We start from the raw sequence: 23,085 nt of genomic DNA, 5'->3' as shown, positions 1-23,085 counted from the left end.
GGTTCTACTTTTTCCTTAAACAAAAGGGGGCGCCAAAAACACACTGAAGCATCTTTCTCTGCAATTTTTTTGCCTTTTGGTCTATAACTCCCAAACCAAACATCCCACATTCAAAAACTTTACATCCCCGGATTCCGTGAAGCGAGGGGCCGGCGCCGCGGACGACGACGCCCGTTCCCGAGTCGCGTGGGAGGCTTGGCCCCCGTTCACAACTGCTTGCAGTTCTAGTTCCGCTTATTCTTCCATGCGTAAAAGTGGTGCTGCAGCCCAAACCGTAAAGGGTTTGGACATGCCACTTGCATGGCTTATCCAGGTCCATGGTACGTACGCAGACGAAAAAATTCAGACATGCCGGCCACTAGGTGGCGCTACAACAAAGGAAAACGCGTTTGGGGCTATAACCTCCACACCGAAAGTCCGACAGTCAAAAGCCTTATATTCACAGATGCACACAAGTCAGATGCATCTTCTGAGATAGGCCACGCCCATTTGCGTATATATAAATTTTTCGCTACATCGCAAAAACTGTGTCAGTCACCAAAACATACTCCTCCTACAGTTTTCGCCCGATTTGGACGAAACCAAAAGCATTATGCTCTACCGACTCCCACGAGCAAAAGTTGGTCAAATAATATTTCTACGACCATCGGAAGACCAAACGGTAGCGCTTTAAAGATTTGCAAAAAACCCTTAAAAAAAAAAAAAAGGGATTTTCTTGAAACTGAAGGGAGACTATCATGGGGCATACCTGAGCCTATGGCAAAAATATGGACAAGAAATTCCTATGTGGGCGGGACTTATTAAAAAAATTTGTTTTTAAATTTTTTTGCCTGTTTTCGCTATTTTCTAAGTCTTTAGGCGGGAAAATTCTAAAAAGTGTCTTTACAATGGAGAGGTTGACAATTTGATTTTGCTATAACTCCCCAACCGAACATCGCACATTCAAAAACGTGACATCCACTTGTTTGGTACATTGAGCTGCATCTTTCTATCTAACGTAGCTTTGCGAATGTCATCCATAGGGGGCGCCAAAACCACAAAAAGCTAAGAAAATGCGTTTGGGGCTATAACTCCCACACCGAACATCCCACAGTCAAACACTTTATATCCACAGATGCTCACAAGTCAGCTGCATCTTTTGAGATAAGCCACGCCCATTTGCGTATGTTTTTTTTTCCCGCTACATCACAAAAACTGTGTCAGTCACCAAAACACACTCCTCCTACAGTTTTTGCCCGATTTGGACGAAACCAAAAGCATTATGCTCTACCGACTCCCACGAGCAAAATTTGTAAAAATAATTTTTCTACGACCGTCGGAAGACCAAACGGTAGCGCTTTAAAGATTTGCACATTAGCTACCTTGTACCAAACTGCTCCTAAATCCAAAACGATTCATCCTATTAACACCAAACTTCACACATATATTTGTCCTATGGTTCTCAGGTTGGTTCCACTTTTTCCTTAAATTCCCTTAAAAAAAGGGGGGGGGGCGCCAAAAACACACTTGAGCATCTTTCTCTGCAATTTTTTTGCCTTTTGGTCTATAACTCCCAAACCGAACACCCCACATTCAAAAACTTTACATCCCCGGATTCCGTGAAGCGAGGGGCCGGCGCTGCGGACGACGACGCCCGTTCCCGAGTCGCGTGGGAGGCTTGGCCCCCGTTCACAACTGCTTGCAGTTCTAGTTATTATTATTATTTATTAGGTACAGTTAAAACAGAGCAACAGAATGGGGAAGAAAAGGGGGTTTAAGTGACTTTGAACGTGGCAATGTTGAGGGTGCCAAACAGGCTGTTCTGAGTATTTCAGAAACTGCTGATTTACTTGGATTTTCACTCATCCATTTATAGGGTTTACAGTGAGCGGCAGTTGTGTAGGCGAAAATGCCTTGTTGATGTCAGAGGAAGATGGGCAGACTGGTTTGAGATGATAGAAAGGCAACAGTAACTCAAATAACCAATCGTTACAACCAGGGTATGCAGAATACCATATCTGAGCGCACAACACGACCAACCTTGAAGCAGATGGGCTACAGCAGCAGAAGACCACCGGGTGCCGCTCCTGTCAGCTAAGAACAGGAAACTGAGGCTACAATTTGCACACGCTCACCAAAATTGGACATTAGAAGATTGGAAAAATATTGCCTGGTCTGATGAGTCTCGATTTCAGTTGCAAAGTTTAGATGGTAGGGTCATAATTTGGTGTAAACAACATGAAAGCATGGATCCATCCTGTCATGGACCATAAGCCATGCCATGTTCAAAGTCACTTAAACCATCTTTCTTCCCCATTCTGATGCTTGGTTTGAACTTCAGCATGTTGTCTTGACCACGTCTACATGCCTAAATGCATTGAATTGCTGCCATATGATGGGCTGATTAGCTTTTGTTTTTACAAGCAATTTAACAGGTATACCTAATAAAGTGGCCGGTGAGTGTATATTTCCAACCAAAAAGAGTAGCTAATCATCAGTGCGATCAGATATAAACCAGTCATATGGTGCTCAATAATCAAAAACCTCTTTCCACCTTTTTACAGACAAAAGCAGGAAGGATGAGGCGCTGTATCACCCCAGACTTACTTATGTGGAGCCTGAGGGAGAGGAGAGCGAATCCGAGTCATATGACCAGCGCTTCCATTCAGATGGAAGCTACAGCCCCCGGCGATCCCGGCAGTCCAGTGGTGGTTCGTCTGACGAGGAGTCCAGCCCACGCAGGCGACCAGGACCCAAAAAACTGAATTCCGTGTCCCCAACTTCCCCCTGCAAATCTGATCGCCGCAGTGAGCGCATGTTCGACGACTCTGACGATGACTCAGCAACAGAGAAGGAGGGCACCAACCTCAACTGGACACCAGCTGAAGTTACCACGCCAGCCCCAACTCTTCCAGCTGGAACAGCAAGACGACGGGGTGGGCCACCCAGCAGCAAAGATCCAGTGTCATCTGCAGGCAGTGGGCTGATCAACTTGTGTGCCACTGTGCCTCCGGTACCTGGCAGTGGAGGAGCCATTCCTGCAGAGGCGCGCACTGCTGCTGCTGCGCCCATCAGTCACACCACACAGCAAGGTTGGTATGTCAGGGAAGTTCATAAACCTCTTAAAGCTCCCATATTATACACTTTTCGGTTCTATTATACACCATATTATATGGTCTTAGTGGTCCCTAATACGTTTTTCTTTAATTGTTTGCTGAAAAAAACTTTATTACAACAGATTTATTGTACTATGCTGATGTTCAGCTAATCTCACAATGGCCTATTTTTTAAAAAGAGCTGCAGCTCACCTCGTAAATATACAATCTTTGAGCTGCCCCCGCCCCCTGTCCGGAAGCGAAGCCAGATACGCCTCGCCCTCTGTCTGTTTGTAAACAATGATGACGTATTTGCTGGGCCTGTTAGCTCAGTTAGCCTACCCATGAGAAGAACCAAGTCTAGTGCTAGTAACGCACTTTGAACAGTTTGACATGACCTATCCTTGTCTACATGAAAGACTATGTTCATACAGATGCACTGACTTGCCGTTTCCAAGCTAATGGAAACGGCATGTTCACAATAAAAATGCTGCAAAAGATGGTGGCTACTTCGAAGCTAGCTCGGGAGCTACCGGCTAAAAATACCACTAAAATCAGTGAAAAAATTATCTTCAAAGTTGACTTCTACACTATTAATTTCCAATCCTTTGTCCTGTTAAAAACGAGGCATTTCCAGACTGGTGTGGGGGATATAAATATGTTTTTATGAGCAAAAGCTGAATGCTTGTCCCAAAGCTAATAGCTATACACCAGTCAGGCAAAAATACCAATAAAAACATTTCTTTCAGTTTCACTGTTTGAAAAAACCCACAAGTAGCTTCCTATCCGTTGTGTTATTAAAAACGAGGCATAGACTGCTGTGGTTAAGATAAATTAGTGGATTATGCAACATTCACCATGCTTTTCTGTACTACAGGCATCTTGTCGCTTAGCAACAAGCAAACAACATGGGGGTGAAGGAATATTTTTCCAGAGGATCTCGGGGCCGTGGACCAATAAGAAATAGGGGTGTGGGCTGCACAGTGGAAGCTTCTGGCTTTCCAGTTTTTGACGTCAGAAACGGGGAGAATTCTGACTGGAGTATATTGGGGGGGGGCTTTCAGAAAGGGGAGAGTGAGAAAAGGAGAGATTGTTATTTTTTTTAATATTTTGGCAGTCTCTAGGCACACCGTGGACCCATGGATATGTTAGAACACATTTAAAAAGTGTGTTCTAACACACATTTAGCATTATATGGGACCTTTAAGGCTGCTTACTTTTTTTTTTTTTTTGGGGCATTTTTATGCTTTATTGATAGTTTAGAGACAGAGTTGAAATGGGGCAGAGAGGGGAGTGACATGCCGAGAACGACCGCGGGCTGGAATCGAACCCGGGTCTGCTGCTGGCCGAGGCCCATGGGGGGGACGCCCTACCAACTGAGCTAAGGGCGCCCCCAAGGCTGCTTACTTTGACATACATTATTCTTGCTGCTGCTGCTAGATTTATTTTGTTTGACTAATTTTTATTTTATTTTAATCTATTTTTATGCAGTTATCTGTTTTTGTATTGTGGTTCCTTGTATTGTATCACATAAAAAATAAAGAGAAATTGACCCAATTTTAAGAGATTGGCTGAGGTCCAAGAACTGGTACTTTCCTGCTGGCAATTGAGTTTGGAAGGTCAAAAGATATTCCTGAAAAGCAACGTTGTTATTTTTTCTCTCCCAAAACCAACACATTTTATATTCATCTGTTAAATTAACGCACCCCTATATATCTGCAAACTTATTATTTTTTTAATCATGCTCAGTCCTGCAAAATTGTACAGCTTTTTTAAGTTTTTGGGTGTTTTCACATGTATTTAATAGGGCTGTCAAAATTAACCCGTTAACGCAGGCTGATTTAATTTCTTGAATCAATGCATTATTCGCAATTAACGCATGCGTTGAATGACCCGCCCCGTACATCCCACCCACTCTGCACTACAGACACTCTAACGTTGTGGCTGACCCGGGATCAGCAACTGCGCGCCGAGCGCTAGCCTATCTTTTGAACTGCTAACGGCCACGTCTATGGCGCGGACAGCAGTTGCTGTTGGTAGCAACAGGAGGAGAAACATTGTCTGCTCTGTTCAGAGTAAGGGAAGACACAAAAGTCTGCAGTTTTTTAGAGGTGTGTGTGATTAAAAAGTGACATCAACATAACGTCGGCTTTCGTGCAAAAATGAACTGTCTCCCAGAACGTGGGCTGATTTGCCACGCACGCTAGGGGTGGGAATCTCTTGGCACCTTTCGATTCGATTCCGATGTCAACGATTCGATTCAAAATCGATTCTCGATGCAATTTTTTTTACGTACATACCTATGTGTGATTTTCAAAAATATATTTATATACACATCTGAGTTTACTACTCAGAGTTTGCTAATCACTTCCTACTTTTGTGATGATCATTAAATACAATCAACAGATGAATTACCTAATATTGTATTAGAGAAAAAGCTTTTCTTGTCACAAATATGACTTTCTATGACCAGTGCAATAATCAATGCAGCTTTCAACACAGTATGGAAGTATGTAAAAACTAGACCGATTCAGTTTAATTTTCTTTCTACTCTTGTGAATCATGTTTCTATAGGATTTCTATTCTATTATTTTCTATGTCATTTCAACACATTGTGCAAAAAGTATGGCTTGGAATTCAGCTCTCATACAAAAACGTAAACAGACACAAAGCCAGTGCAGGTCATATGGGTTTGCTCTCTGCCCTTTTGTCGCCACTTTTAACAACTCGCACTTGTGTGGTGTGCATGCGCAGTGGTGCAGGAAATACTAATATTAAATACTAGTAAAAAAAAAATATATATATATATATATATTTTTTTTATAAATCGATTATTAACTTTTATGAATCGATTCGGAATCGTTCGAGAGAGAATCGCGATTAATCGGTAAATCGATTATTTTTCCCACCCCTAACGCACGCACAGACAGACACGCATATACACAGACACCGCGGACTACAATCAAGTTGTATAGCAAAGAGAAATCCAAATTGAATCATGGTGTGGTTAAACCTATGTTTTAGTTTGATATCAATTTATTTTCAGTATTAATTCCATCATTTGGATTTTCCATCACAATAAAACTTTTTTATTTTATATGAATATCCACCTTCTGTCATTTATCTTTCCGTTCCTACAACCAGATACGGAGAAAATTTGAACTTTTCCGGGCATATTTCGTAAGGTAGAATTAATCGTGATTAATCCACAGCTACCCTGTGATTCATCTGAATAAAAATAGTAATCGTTTGAGAGCCCTAGTATTTAATAGTTCAGTGTAGAGTCGAAATTATATTATTATTATTATTATATTTTACTTTCAACTTTCTATTTGTATTCCTAAGCATGCCTGTGTTCCTTGTAAAATAACTTGGTATGTTAAACGTTGTTGCACAATACATACCTGCAAACTCGTCGCTTTTCGGTGAAAATCGCCATTTAGAATCAAAATATATGACCCACGTGAATCGTATAGATCCGAAGAGTTTTTGTTTTTGGGAGGGGGGGGGGGGGTAGCGGCAGCTGCCAGAGAAGTCAGCCAGCGCTTCCCAGACTGGACTGTGTGGGCGAGTTACCGTAGTGTGAGACAAGGGAATATCGTTATCTTGGCAATAAAACATCTTTGGTAGACGTCATGAGTATTGTCCAATCAGCGTTAAGATCGGGCACCGTAAAGCATCACTGCTGCCGCTGTGTGTTCAGACTTTAGAATTGGCTAAAAGTCTAAAATAAAAAATTAGAGGCTTTGATTAAACACTGTCAATGCTTCAGAGGTTAATGTAACAGCCTACTGAAACAGAAACTATACGGAGGGACGCAGCTCACTGTAGCCTACAGTCCCTTTATTTAGTCGCGCTGTCAGTTTGCCGACATGGCTCTCTGTTAGACTCGAGACATAGAAAAAGATCGCGGAAGCCGTTCCCGTAGACAAAGTTAACGGGCAGGATATCCCCGACTGATTTCATCCATCAAACCACAGAGTTTTTTCTGAGCGGCGTCTCACTCGCTCACTAGGTCTCCCGGGTCCCGGTGATTTTCACCGTCACAGCGATCGACTCGCTGCTTTGCTGGGGCGGAGACTTTGTGTGAAGGTGATTTAACATCACGGTCGTAGACGAATGTTGTAACTTTATGCTGCATAGTTTGCACTGCACTGTTGACCCACACAGGACTCTTGAAGCTGACAGTTTAATGAGCGCAGTGTCTGCAGTGCGCTCACAATCAGAGCCGACCGACAGGCCCCCTCCCCCCCAATTTATTTTTATTTTTATTTTTTAGTTTGTGTGTTTGATATTAACATCATATTATTATATCATACAAAAAAATGAATACAATGTTTTGATCTAGATAGCCTAGTTAATAGCCCAATAATTTAATCAGTTCATCTGGGAGGTAATCCAAGTTTAACTGATCACGTCACGTTCACGTCCAGTGTGTATTGAGAATATTTAAAAAAAGTTCTTCTGCTTCATTCCTCTCACTGCATTTAAATGTATTCATTATATTACAGAGAAATATGTCGCATAAAAGAAAAAGAGCACCAAGCCCAACCCAGAGGACCCTGCATAATATTTTATTTTAAATTAACATTTTAATGGAAAATCCAAGAAGCTTCTAATTCATCCGACCCAGTGTCTCCAAATTATTTGTTCACACAAAATTCCTCAGATTTAGCCTCTTACTTTCCCTCTCAAAGTGCACCAGAATCATGCATTTCACTTTAAAAAGTTTAAAAAAAATCTCCCGGGGGGGCATACCCCCGGACCCCCCTAGGAGGGTCAGGATCTCAGCTGGCTATTATTTTCACCCAGCTGGACATTGGAGGCAATAGTGGAGAACTCTGGTTGTGTGAATGATATTTAACAATAGCCAATCGTTTGGACAGCGAAAAACACCCGACCCCCCTAGAAGGGACGGGTGTTTGTCACCTTTTTCACCTCCTATGAGTTATGACAATAACACTGTTTCCTTAGCAGTGTTTCCCGCAGGAAACTTCTTAGTTAAGGTGGTGGTTGGTTGGTTGTTTGGGGGAAGGTGGATTATTGTGGACAGTCTAAGGCACACCTGTGCACTAATCATGATGTCAGATCAGCATCTTGATGTGGCACACCTGTGAGGTGGGATGGATTATCTCAGCAAAGCAGAAGTGCTCACTATCACACATTTAGACAGATTTGTGAACAATGTTTGAGAGAAATGGTACAATTGTGTATCTGGAATGCATTTTAGATCTTTAAGTCCATCTCATGAAAAATGGGAGCAAAAACAAAAGTGTTGCATTTATATTTTTGTTGAGTGTACATTACCGGTACTGTAGCCAGACTCTACTTTTCACACAGTATTTTTGCATTTAGATGTCGCCAAACCAAAATTCCCACCTAGTTCTTCTTTAATGTCACCCGTGTTATTTCCCTTTTCCTTGGAAACTGAATTTCACAAAAATAATGGCAAATTCCACTGCATTCCGTGTTAACAGTAGATTTCGTTTTTATTGCCCAATTCTGTGACTCCGCGGAAATCATAGGGCCCTAAAAGTCTACTTGCTTAATTTAGTTTTTTACAAATACAGAGGCAGGTTATTGACAGTTTGGGAATATGAATTTCTCAATTTAAAATATAAAAATAAAGCAGCATTGATATTTCAAAAAATAAATCTTTTAAGTCTACACTAGCATGCTGTTTTCAAAATAACTTAAAGGTGCTGTAAGCGAAATTCCGGTCAGTGACTACAGTTAGCAGTCCCCTCCCTCCTCCCTACGTCACCACACTAATGCACTGCGGGCTTCAAGCAGCGAGTTATCTAGCATAATTTCAGATCCGTATGTATGAATATACATCGATTAACACGTATATTAACATCAATAAATCGCTTACTTCACCCTAAAGTTTAAATAATAAATACAATGTTTTTTCCCCTTGAAATAAATAAATGCATTACTCCAAACGTCAAAGACAGTAGCAGTTTGGCAGTTCTGTAAACTTACTTAAAATTGCCATGGGCCATCACTCATGCATTCATCAGGCTTTTCTCTGCGCTGTCTCAGGTGTTCATACAGATTGGCTGTGTTGCCAGGGTAATGTAGTCTTTAATTTTCCAAGTTTTGCACAGCACTTCCTTCTGTTCAATGTCCGTGTACCTGAATCCTAAATATCTCCATAGAGCAGTGCTGCGTTAAGTTTCGCCACCAGTTCAGCGGCTGCTTGCCCCTTCTCGTTTACTCTCACGCGTGCATGCCGTATAGACATGCACACTCGCGTCGTGCGCACAGGGCCGCAGACACACACGTATACATAGAGCAGCTGATGGTCTGATCAGAGGAGAGGAAAGCTAGAGACACATCCGTGCATTTATTTACCGCAAATCTCAGCCTTTTGCGCACTTATGTCCATGCACACATCGCGCTTGCTGGTAGTAGTAGTCAGGGCTGACGTTGTTAAGGCGCAACCTTAGCCATAAAGCGCTGCGGGAAACACTGGATTGATTGAGTTTACACAATGCTCTATCAAATATTCATATGTTAATAACAGAAAAGATTAAACTTTTTCAGAAAGATCACACAACTTCCAACTTTTAATTTTTTTATTCATTTACTGTACATACAAATTTGTTTTGATTCACTTTATCAAGCTGACAAGTGTTTCTTACCCAGTATCCTGTTGTTTAAGGTTTCACCTCTTTCTGCCTTTTAGGTGTATCAGTTCCAGACGGCATCCTTGGGTGGAGCGCAGCTGCTAGAACCCTCCGTAACATCACCAATAACTCCGACATTCAGCCATCCAGTCGGCCTGCCAACGTCGCTCATGTAAGAATTCCCAAACAGTCTCTCAACACATCTATTACGACACTCCTCCAGCTCAGATTTCCCTATCTGCCGTCACTGAGGGGACTTTTACCTGAATAAAAGCACAACCACATTTCATGACTTATATTATAACAACAATATAATTTATTTACATAGTCAGTGTTTCCCCTAGAATTTTTTTTAGGCCCGGTGGTAAGAGCTGATAAAGAGTATGCGCGCCGCGTGCGTACCAAATTTCTAGAAGAAATTGACCAAAACGAACCCCATTTGGGATGAGCCTCTTTTGACAGCCCGTTAAAAATGAGGGCATAGGGTTATACTTTCACATTCATCAGTACGTTTGTACATGTGGTGTTTCTCACAGGATTTAGATCAGGATAGATCCTGCTGGGTGAGAATGGACCTTCTAGGGGAGTCTGGGGGCATCCCCCTGCAGAAGAAACCTTATCCTTTTAAAGTTAAATACATCAATCTGGTGCACTTTGAGAGGCGAAATCTGTTTAATTCTGTGCTCTGTAAACAACTGTCATATGTCCTGCCTATAACTATTTTCTGTAATAATTTGGAGACACAAGCCACGTAAACTATTGAAGAAAAACACGTGGATTTCAATAAAAAAAACAATAAACACTAAGATCTAATATAGACAGGTCCTGTCTAGTACTCATTTCTGGAATAATCTGAATCACCTCACCTTGAAGCTAGCCTACTGAAAAAAATGTTTTATTTATTTTTTATGCAAATAGCCTTGTTGAAAATTAATTAATTAACATAGGCTACATATCATGATTAGCCTATCAACATGTGTGCTACATAAGGCAACTTCCCTATTCCGACCATTATATTTCATCTAGCCCAGTGGGGGGGCGCGGACACTCTACCGGGGGGGCACGAGGGGGATGAAAAAAAAAAAAAAAAAATCTTAATTTTTTTTTTTTTTTTTGTAATTTCAATTTTTTTCCTGATATGTAGCCTAGTTCAGAGATGATATGTATTTTTTTTCTTTCTTAACTTTTTTTAATAGGTAGTTGCCAAGTTCATCACGCAAACACTCCAATCCACTGATATGAGATCAGTTTGCAATTTTCAAGTACTGAATTAATGGTAGGACTGTGGCCATTAGAACTGGTCTCTGGTCAGCAAAGGTCTTGAAAACAGCATAAGTGTGCTTGTGACATGCGTGCCACCCATGCATGTGTATGGGCACGTGTCCCAGCAGATTTTTGAAATCTGAATAAAAAAATTTAAGTTTGTAGTTAGCAAGTGTAACATGTTCTTAGGGCCGAATTTCATAAATAAAGGTTTATTTTTTTAGCAAGATATTAAGCTAGTTGTCATCCGTCCCTCTGTCCAGTTGTTAGGCATCTGGCTGCTAGCAAGTTATGTTGTCTTGCTAATTTTACTATTCATCTGAACTGAAATAAATATTGACTTTTTCCTTTATTATCTTCGCCAGAATGCACCAGAATGCTTAGATTACATGTTAAAAACACAAAAAAATCTTCTGGGGGGGATGCCCCCAGACCCCCCTTCAGGGGTTTAGTTTTCTGACAAACATTACAATGGATACTAACATGATTTGGGCTTTTGGGATTATAAATCATCTTTGAATTGGTTGTACAGCATATCACATGCTATTCATTCAGGGGTGCGATGGCCACCCCACTCTAGCTCTGTGGCCCACCTTGGCCACCCCCAGTCAAAATTTCCTGGAATCGCCACTGAGACACACACAACTCCGCGTTCAGGCTGCACAGCACATTAATCGCAGGTAGCATTTTGAGCTAAATCTGGCCACTTTCCAAATCCAAGACTCAATAGTTGAAACATTCTCTGAACTGGGTTGTCAGACAGCAGTGTTTCCCATTGATCATAGACTTTGTTTTGTGAAGCTTTTTCATAACAGGTATACCTATTGTAGAATTTATTCTGTGTATGTTCTATTTAGGCTACTATTTTCTTCTCTTCTAAGGAGATTTAAAAAAAAAAAAAACATTTCCTCAGTGTCTCATTGATACAATCTCATAATTAGCTTTTAAAGTGCACCAGAATTCCGGACCCCAACCCTAAACCCAATGTTCAACTCAAAGGTGCGCCACTGGCCTAGCCCTTGTGATAACAATAATAGATTATCTATCTATCTATCTATCTATCTATCTATCTATCTATCTATCTATCTATCTATCTATCTATCTATCTATCTATCTATCTATCTATCTATCTATCTATCTATCTATCTATCTATCTATCTATCTATCTATCTATCTATCTATCTATCTATCTATCTATCTATCTATCTATCTATCTGTGTAGGGTGGTGTGTGTGGGGGAGGTAGGGTTGTCAGGGTCGGTGGGGGGGCCCAGCTTGCAGAAGGTTGAGAACCCCTGATCTAGCCTATTTCTCAATTTAAAACATAAAAATAAAGTAGGCCTAGCATTGAAAATACAAAAAAATAAAGCTTGTAGGCCTACTATGGCCTGCTGTTTTCAACAGTTAAAACAATAAATAAATTAATATGTCCCCTGAAAATAAATGAATGCTTTTCTGAGAAGAATGCCAAAGGCAGTAGCAGTGAGGCACTTCTGTAATCTACTGAAACGAGTGCATGCTGTTTTTCCAGCGCTGTCTCTGCTGTTGATACAGATTGGTTGTGTTGCCACGGCGACGTAGCGATTTTAAGTTTTGCTCAGCACTTTTTCCTGTTCAACGTCCCTGTTACCGAGTCCTTAATATCTCCATAGAGCAGGCGCTGGTTTTATTTTCGCCACTAGTTCAACGTTTGCTTGCTAGTCATGCTCCTGCTCATTGGCTTCCGTGTCTAACAAGTGCGCACCGAATGCACATGCGCATCGCGCTGCGCGCAGAACACATACACACACGCAGATCAGCTGATGGGATGATCAAACGAGAGGTTGTAAAGACAGGCGCACACGAGGGGTAGACCGACAGTGCCGCGCAGACGCTCGCAAATGATTATGACGGAATCAATGATTTTTTTGAAGTCAGGCTGCTATTGGCCTGGCGGGGGGTCCCGTTGGCCTGGCGGGCCCGCCAGGCCTGTATAATGGTAGGGGAAACACTGATAGTGGTTTCAAAGATACTTATAGGTGCTACGCCCACAGCCGAAACAGCCAAGTCACAAAAGCGGCCCACCAGGCGGTGGTAAAATAGAAAAATGTTCACCAATTTAAACACAATTGTTTTGTTTAGAAAACTCGAAAATCCCCAAATTATAGTTCCTTACTAAATCAAATAGAAATATTTGAAACTAAAACGGGGGAGATAAGATCAATAAGACCAAAAACCAGATAAAACAACTCGAAATTACAGACGAAAGAGATGTCGGACGTGAGTGGCGGAGTGGAAGGCAGGATGATCTGTTTCTCTCAGGTCTTTAAGGGCGCACTCACACTAGGCAAGTTTGCCTGTTCCGTGCTGCAGGAAGATTCCCCCCTCACACTGCTCCCAAAGGCCACGGCCCGGGCACGATTGCTCCATCATACATACGTCATCACGTCTTAATACGATACAACGATACATCACCAAGCGTACTCGCTGCAGGAATTCATAGAACAACAATGGAGAACAACAGTAGTCGCGGATTGCCCCAAACACCAATTTTTGTGGGTCTTATCTAGCTGCAACCAAGGCTGTGACTGAATACTGACGCCGGCCCAAATTTCTAGCAAACTCTCCACGATCGCACCGGAACGTACTCGTGAACCTCTTGCCGCCATTGTTTACAATAATTGTTGGGAAGAAGGGTCGCGCATGGACTACGTCATCCAGCTCAGGTTTCGTATCCTTGCGTGTGCGAGTGTCATCTCATTAGCATCTGTGCCGTTCTCTCTGGCACACCTCTCCCAAGTGTGCCGTGGCCAAGGGGGTGTTCCGTGCTGGAATACGGATGGCGTGGTCACACTAGCCAAACGTTCTAGACTTTAGTATGCAAATGAGCTAGGGCACGGAACAGCGGCCCTAGTGTGAGTGCGCCCTAAGACATTATTACATACATTTACAGTGGTCAGCCTACCTGTCTCCTGACTTAAAAGCCATCTTATTCTCCTTCAGGAGTAATTCACAGCTTATTGTCTGGGAAACACAATACAGTTCTGGGGCCGTATTCACAAAACATTTTATCTTAGCGCTAAGAGTACTCCTAAGGAGCACTAAAAGTTCTTAGTAAGGAGTCATTTCTTAAAACCTATTCACAAAGCTGATAAGACCAACTTTTACTAAGGAATGGGAGGGACTCCTAAACTAAGACTAGAGGGCGGTGTTGACCCTGTTGCTATGGATGATGTCATGTTCATACCTTCTATGCCCACAGTGATTGGCTGAGAGGGAATGAGAGCTAAGAGTGAATTTATTATAGAAACACTGTGGGAGATATACATATCGTGTCGCTGTATTAAAGTAAAGAGTGACTGATTTAACATGAAACCAAGATACTGCAGGGTTTCCCACACATTCGTTCACAATTAACCTACAATAGCACCACATAGGTCTATTCATTTTCAATTTTACAATGATCGGTGATCGGAAAAAATATCCTCATTGAACAGCTGCATGCACTTTCACTGTATTTCTCTCAACGGCGGACTATGCATTAATAGTTAGACGGCGACAAACCAGGAAATTCACAATTTAGAAACAACAGCCGGCAAAATTGTAAAGTGCATGCGGAAGGAAAAAGGCGAGACGCGCAACTATACAGTAGCGGACCTATGGAACGGAGGATATGCTGCGAAGCGCCACATATAGGCCTACTCTAGTAACAAATTAAACCCAAACGTGACACCAACAGTAACTTTCATTGCATCGTAAACCCAAAGCAACTGCAGGAAAAGGAACTTAATACATCATTTTTTATATAAATATAATAAATATAAATGTGTCTATACTTTCTAAATATAGCTTTACTAAGATCATTAAACCCTTACAGTTATTAAGGTACCTTTTGTAAAGCTCACTAGCATTACATCTCTCCAAAATGCCATCAAATGGTTGTCTGTGATTTACTCTTATGGCGCTTTTCCACCGCAAATGTAGCTCGACTCGACTCAACTCGACTCAGTTTAACTTGGTTTGGTAGCAGCACGGGTCGTTTTCCACCGAAAATAGTACCTCCTGAACGTGGGCGGGGTTGTCGTAAGGGGCTGAAAGCCAACTCCGGAGTCAAGTAGCAAAGCAGAAATTACGAGCAGTTGTTGCACTATTAACTGAACCAACCGCCAAAAACACGGATGAGAAATGTTTAAGAAAATACTCCCCTTGTATCTGTTTGCTAAAAGAAGTAGAATAATATTGCTACGGGCCGTAAAAAGGGAGGGTTTGTGTCCTGATGTGTGACTGCCACACAGCTGTAGGGATGCGTCACGTACATCCCTATGCACGTAAACACGGGCATGATAAAGTTGACTGTTAAGTGCTTGTTTCAGGATACGTGTTTTCAAATGCAAGCCGTGTCTCAGCCTGAATATTTTATTGAGGTAATCAGTGCAGTCCGAGGCTTGTAATGTAATCGCTCGCTATCATGTCTGTCCCAGCTTGCTGCTATAGGCTATTTAGCCTAGCTGCTATGTCTCCTCTCGTATGTTCAAAGTAACTTCCCCAACAGCCAACACAACTGGGTGAGCTTAGCGAATATATGGAGAGAAAAAAATCGTGTCTGTGATGCAAATCAAATGAAAGCGAGCCAAAGAAGGCTGCACGCAGCGAGACAAAATACACATAAAAGTCCCGGAGAGTTGTTGAGAATCAAGGGGAGAATAATCAACAGAATGAAGCCGGCAGACGGTAGTTTCTGGCCAATCAGCGGCCGGCCGTCTGCCGACGTCACCTTTTAGCTCGACTCAGCTCGCTTGGACCCTAGAGCAAGGCGATACTAAAAAAGCAGCCGCTAGCAGGTACCAGGTACCATGAAATTGCGGTGGAAACGCCAAAAATGCGAGTTAAGTCGAGTCGAGCTGATACCATGCGGTGGAAAAGCGCCATTAGTGACTTTCGAGGACTCCTAGCTTTTCATAGATTTAGGAGCTAGTTTTAGCGCTAAAATGCTTTGTGAATTACACTTATCCTAAAAAGTTAGTAGTCCTAAAATTAGGAGTGAAACGCCCCTTATTTTGAGAGTTACTCCTAAATCAGCACGTTAGGACCTACTCTTAGCCTTAAAATGTTTTATGATGATACGGCCCCTGATGGGTACTGTGTTCACCATACAAACGTTGATATAGTCAGTGGTTCTGTGTGTGTGAGGCTGTCAAGGTGGCCTCCCCGTGATCACCAACCAGTAGTTCCCACATAGTTGTCTCCTGATGGGTACTGTGTTCACCATACAAACGTTGATATAGTCAGTGGTTGTGTGTGTGTGAGGCTGTCAAGGTGGCCTCCCCATGATCACCAACCAGTAGTTCCCACATAGTTGTCTCAAAACAAGTTGTCTTTCAGAGCCTCCTCGACCTCATGGTATACAGGTATACTCGAAAAATTTGAATATCATGCAAAAGTTCATTTATTTCAGTAATTCAACTTAAAAGGAGAAAAGAATATATTATATAGACTCATTACATGCAAAGTGAGATATTTCAAGCCTATATCTGTTATAATTTTGGTTATAATGGCTTACAGCTTATGAAAACCCCAAATTCAAAATCTCCGAAAATTTGAATATTGCAAAAAATCTATAAAAAAAGGGATTTTTAATACAGTTCTTGTCGGCCCTCTATAAAGTATAACCATGCATATGTACTTAGTTTGGGCCCCTTTCGCATGAATTCTGGCCTCAATTCCAATTCATTTTCCTTGATATTCTAATTATATGAGTTTCACCTGTACATCACAGCTGGCTGCCTTTGAACCAGGGGTTTGTACAAGGGAAGAGGTGCACCAGGTTATGATCCAATCTTTCCAGGGGAGGGAGTGGAGATGGGTGTAGTTTGAGTGTATGGGGAAAAACTTTCTGATGTACAGATGCTGAGAAACAAATTGAGGCAAGGATAATTGTGGCAGTTTGCGGAAGCCCATGAGTGGGATGTTAGTGCAACCGGTCTATTGTCATTGAGGGCAGAGGGAGAAGACTTCCGAAACCAGGCACAATGTCAACAGCACTGGAACCTTCTCCTGGCCAATATTTCTAAATACAGATAAGGGAGAACATCAAGATGAAAATATTGAATTATATGGAGAGAAAGCATTGATATCGTGTTTATCAGTGCTTTCTCTATGTTTATTTTATTTCCATTGCCCTCCTCTGTTGCAGATAATCCAGAATATGGCAGCCAATCAGACAAAGCCCTTGGACCAGCAGACCAATCAGACCCCTAACAGTGCTAATCCTCTTCTGTTCAATCAGTCCAAACTGGCCAACCAGCCCCTCGCAGCAGAGCAGCAGCAACAGTTACTGCAACAGCAACAGTCACACCAGGCAACAACCCCGCAGCAACAACAACAGCTACCACAGCAACCACAGCATTCCATGATGCACCTCCAGCAGCAGCATCAGATGATGCAGCTTCATCACCAACAGCAACAACAACAGTCACAGGTTGCACAACAACAAGGGTTCTCGCAGTTACCCCAACAGCAGCAACAGTTTGTACAGCAGCAGCAACTGCACCAGCAGCAGATGTTTCCGCAGCCGCAGCATGCCTTCTCCCAGCAGCAGCTGCGTCCCCAGCAGCTACTACGACCTGGTTTACAACAGCTGCAACAGCAACAGGCACTGCAGCAACAGCTCCAGCAGTTTCAACAACAGCAACGCATGCAGATGTTACAGCAGCAACAGCACAATCAGCAGCAGTTGCATCAACAGCATCTTCAACAGCAGCAGCAGCATTTCCTCCAACAACAGCAACATATGCAGCAGCAGCAGACTTTGCAGCACCAGAACCAGCAGGCCCTGCAGCAGACTCAGCTTCAGCAACCTCCTCACATTTCCCAGCTGTTTGGACACGAGGTGGGACAAGACAGTGAGTACACCAAGAGTCAGTATTGAGGGTAATTATGGTCCCTCCAGGCAATAGATAGATACCGTATACCCCTTTTAATAATAACAGATAATATTTCAATGGTTCTTCTGCAAGGACATATTTCCAGTCGTAGCCTATTCATGATGCCAAATCTTTCTTTCTCACTCCATGGAGAAATCAATCAGGCATTTCTTAATTCATTGTAAGTATGACTATCTGTATTTGCAAAGGAATTCCATATACAGTATCTCACAAAAGTGAGTACACCCCTCACATTTCTTCTAATATTTCATTATATCTTTTCATGGGACTCTGAAGAAATGACACTTTGATATAATGTAAAGTAGTCAGTGTACAGCTTTTATAACAGTGTACATTTACTGTCCCCTCAAAATAACTCAACACACAGCCATTAATGTCTAAAGTGCTGGCAACAAAAGTGAGTACACCCCTAAGTGAAAATGTCCAAATTGGGCCCAAAGTGTCAATATTTTGGGTGGCCACCATTATTTTCTAGGGGTGGGAAAAATAATCGCTTTTCCGATTAATCGCGATTCTCTCTCGAACGATTCCGAATCGATTCATAAAAGTTAATAATCGATTTATTAAATAAAATAAAATAAAAATGTTATACTAGTATTTAATATTAGTATTTCCTACGCCACTGTGCATGCACACCACACAAGTGCAAGTTGTTAAAAGTGGCGACAAAAAGGCAGAGAGCAGCAAACCCATGTGACCAGAGGCCTGTTTCAGGTAGCTGGTTTTGAGGCAACCCAGAGTTTGTTCGCTCTGAGTTAGTGGAAACTCTCGGTTTTCCGTTTCAGGTAGCAGGTTCAGCGCAACCGAGAGTCAGTTACTGCGGCAACATACGCCGTGGGTCTAACCTGCTCGGGAGGTGGTTAGACCTACCCTGAGTTTGTTTTCACTTTACGCTGCAGCTCCGACTGAAGAAAGAGTGTCACTGTCACACGCGTCCCTGTACAGTTAGAAGCAAAATCACTCCATATAAATCTCCATCGGGATGTTTTTATCATTTCCTGATGATTTTACGTTTGACCGATCATTTATCTGATCAGTAGCCTTGTTCTCAGCCATATAGGCGTTCATATAGGCGGCCACCTTACACATCGTGACATGCTCTACATTCAGATTAATAAACCTATTTGTATTGTATGCTTTTTAACGTCTGTGCCACTGAACAGATTTACGTCAGGTGGATTCATGTAATGCTGCGGCTGCACGCGATAGTTACTGTTCACTTATGCAATCCTAAAGTCACAGACGAGCCTCGTTAAATAGCCTAATATGAATATAAAAATTATATAATAATTTAAACTGTTATCACTTGAGGAAAATGGATCTGGTAATAAATCAATCAGGCTCTTCAATAGAAACTGTCACTTAACGTGTCTTGACGTTAATGTCTTTCACTCCCCATTTAAAAGAAGCGACAGTCCTTATTATGTCTATGCGACAGTCTGTTTACTGCACAGTGGGCTATTAGGCTATAGCTTCCCAACATATTATAGCCCTACAGCGAATATAAAACACTGTCAGAAATGCTGTGCCGCGCCAGCTTTATTACATTACTGCTGATATGCGTAACTTTTTAAAATAGATCTTCTCATAGCGAAATGATTGCTCAGTTTTTTTCTGAATTGCCGAGGAGATTAGATCAGAGTTATGTGACAATATCCCCGTTAATTCTTCTCCATAGGCTACCATAAGATCATTCGTTAATATTTCTAACTCTAGTGGGAGTAGCGGAGATGTTTTTTTTTTGAGAAGTGGACAAGTGGGAGGATCAAGGATTTGTTTCTCCTGTTTCCATAGTGAATCATGTTATCAGCGATCCATTGACGATGGCTTTTATGCACACGCTCCACCCAGAGTGAACATGCTCAGAGTTGATAAACCCAACGCTGATCCACTGTTCTGAAACCGAAAACCCAGAGTTGCTTATCAACCCTGCGCTCTGAGTTTACCAACTCAGAGCGCAGGGTTAAACCCAGAGTATGTAAAACCAGCTACCTGAAACAGGCCTCTGCACTGGCTTTGTGTCTGTTTACGTTTTTGTATGAGAGCTGAATTCCAAGCCATACTTTTTGCACAATGTGTTGAAATGACATAGAAAATAATAGAATAGAAATCCTATAGAAACATGATTCACAAGAGTAGAAAGAAAATTAAACTGAATCGGTTTAGTTTTTACATACTTCCATATTGTGTTGAAATGCAAGCTGCATTGATTATTGCACTGGTCATAGAAAGTCATATTTGTGACAAGAAAAGCTTTTTCTCTAATACAATATTAGAGAAGGTAATTCATCTGTTGATTGTTTTTAATGATCATTACAAAAGTAGGAAGTGATAAGCAAACTCTGAGTAGCAAACTCAGATGTGTATATAAATACATTTTTGAAAATCACACATAGGTATGAACGTAAAAAAAAAATTGCATTGAGATGCATTGAGAATCGATTTTGAATCGAATCGTTGACCTCGGAATCGGAATCGAATCGTGAGGTGCCAAGAGATTCCCACCCCTATTATTTTCCAGCGCTGCCTTAACCCTTTTGGGCATGGAGTTCACCAGAGCTTCACAGGTTGCCACTGGAATCCTCTTCTATTCATTCATGACAACATCACGGAGCTGTTGGATATTAGAGACCTTATGGTCCTCCATCTTCCATTTGAGGATGCCCCACAGATGCTCAACAGGGTTTATGTTTGGCCTGTCCATCACCTTTACCCTCAGCTTCTTTAGCAAGGCAGTGGTCGTCTTGGAGGTGTGTTTGGGGTCGTTATCATGTTGGAATACTGCCCTGCAGCCCAGTTTACAAAGGTTGAGTGCACGTGCTCAGCGTCATATCCAGAGGTTGGCTTTGGAAAATAGGCCTATGATCTGCAATGAAAATGAAATTCTTGATATTGTAAATACATTCAAAAACAAAAAGTCCACTGACTTTGCCAATTTAGATATGATGCTAGTAAAAAACATTGATTATACTACACTCAACAAAAATATAAACGCAACACTTGGACTTAAAGATCTAAAATTAATTCCAGATACACAATATTACCATTTCTCTCAAACATTGTTCACAAATCTGTCTAAATGTGTGATAGTGAGCACTTCTGCTTTGCTGAGATAATCCATCCCACCTCACAGGTGTGCCACATCAAGATGCTGATCTGACATCATGATTAGTGCACAGGTGTGCCTTAGACTGTCCACAATAAAAGGCCACCCTGAAATGTGCAGTTTTGTTTCACAGCAAAATGCCACAGATGCCACAAGCATTGAGGGAGCGTGCAATTGGCATGCTGACAGCAGGAATGTCAACCAGATCTGTTGCTCGTGCATTGAATGTTCATTTCTCCACCATAAGCCGTCTCCAAAGGCATTTCAGAGAATATGGCAGTACATCCAACCGGCCTCACAACCGCAGACCACGTGTAACCACACCAGCCCAGGACCTCCACATCCAGCAGGTTCACCTCCAAGATCGTCTGAGACCAGCCACTGAGACAGCTGCTGAAACAATTGGTTTGCATAACCAAACAATTTCTGCACAAACTGTCTCAGGGAAGCTCAACTGCATGCTCGTCGTCCTCATCGGGGTCTTGACCTGACTCTAGCTCGTCGCCGTAACAGACTTGAGTGGGCAAATGCTCACATTCGATGGCGTCTGGCACGTTGGAGAGGTGTTCTCTTCACGGATGAATCTCGGTTTACATTGTTCAGGGCAGATGGCAGACAGCGTGTGTGGCGCCGTGTGGGTGAGCGCTTTGCTGATGTCAATGTTGTGGATCGAGTGGCCCATGGTGGTGGTGGGGTTATGGTATGGGCAGGCATCTGTTATGGACGAAGAACACAGGTGCATTTTATTGATGGCATTTTGAATGCACAGAGATACCGTGATGAGATCCTGAGGCCCATTGTTGTGCCATACATCCATGAACATCACCTCACGTTTCAGCAAGATAATGCACGGCCCCATGTTGCAAGGATCTGTACACAATTATTGGAAGCTGAAAATGTCCCAGTTCTTGCATGGCCAGCATACTCACCGGACATGTCACCCATTGAGCATGTTTGGGATGTGCTTGACCGGCGTATACGACAGCGTGCACCACTTCCCACTAATATCCAGCAACTTCGCACAGCCATTGAAGAGGAGTGGACCAACATTCCACAGGCCACAATTGACAATCTGATAAACTCTATGCGAAGAAGATGTGTTGCACTGCATGAGGCAAATGGTGGTCACACCAGATACTGACTGGTTCTGAGTCCCCAGACCCCCAATAAAGCAAAAAAATGCACATTTCAGAGTGGCCTTTTATCGTGGACAGTCTAAGGCACACCTGTGCACTAATCATGATGTCAGATCAGCATCTTGATGTGGCACACCTGTGAGGTGGGATGGATTATCTCAGCAAAGCAGAAGTGCTCACTATCACACAAAAGACAGATTTGTGAACAATGTTTGAGAGAAATGGTAATATTGTGTATCTGGAATTAATTTTAGATCTTTAAGTCCATCTCATGAAAAATGGGAGCAAAAACAAAAGTGTTGCATTTATATTTTTGTTGAGTGTATTTAAATTTTCCATGTCCCTTGGATGTTACTCCTTTGCTGTTCCAGTAGCCTATGGTAATATTCCTTCCTATTAAATCTAATAATTCTTATTAATTTATTTTTGTAGCGGTTTAACACGGAAATTATTCTTTCGACCAATCAACGGACGGCAGTGTGTGGCTCCACCTTTTCGGCACCCTTTCAGACGGCTGGCACCCCAACAGAGGAGTACTGAAATAGGAGTGGCTCAGCTCGCTTATTTTGGGACCCTTCCCAACTTTTGGCAATGGAAACGGCAAAATAAGCGGACCGAGTCACCATGACCCGAGCCGCGCTGCTCGGTGGAAATGAGGCATTAGATGGGCCAATATCAGTCTCTCCGGGACTTACAGTCTCGGGTAGAGGTTGCTGGTTGAAGGGAGGCACAGAGACGGTGCGAGTCCATAGACTTGATCATCAGGGAGATTTGAGATTGAAGCGTCTGGGGGAGGCAGCTGAAGGTCCAATCCTGAATCTATTGCTGAATCTGGAAGGGAAGTTGGTAGACTAATTGTTGAAAATATAGCAGTCAGACGGAGAGAGAAGTTAGGTTTAGGTATCCAGAGATTGCTCAGAAAACATTTTGGTGTTGTGTTTTGAGTCTGGTG

General features: G+C 42.3%; 1 protein-coding gene across 1 annotated transcript in view; it reads left to right on the top strand.

The window, feature by feature from the left end:
- Positions 1 to 23,085, top strand: part of paxip1 (PAX interacting (with transcription-activation domain) protein 1) — a 148,903-nt gene that overhangs the window by 63,281 nt on the left and 62,537 nt on the right. The window contains exons 7-9 of the mRNA XM_080033474.1: positions 2,544 to 3,071; positions 9,766 to 9,878; positions 17,141 to 17,849. Coding sequence (XP_079889600.1) covers positions 2,544 to 3,071; positions 9,766 to 9,878; positions 17,141 to 17,849 — 1,350 coding nt within the window. The remainder of the gene's footprint in view (positions 1 to 2,543; positions 3,072 to 9,765; positions 9,879 to 17,140; positions 17,850 to 23,085) is intronic.

Source organism: Ammodytes marinus, assembly GCF_949987685.1.
Source record: "Ammodytes marinus genome assembly, chromosome: 9".
NCBI classification, from domain to species: Eukaryota; Metazoa; Chordata; class Actinopteri; order Uranoscopiformes; family Ammodytidae; genus Ammodytes; species Ammodytes marinus.
This window is presented reverse-complemented; position numbering and strand designations above follow the sequence as displayed.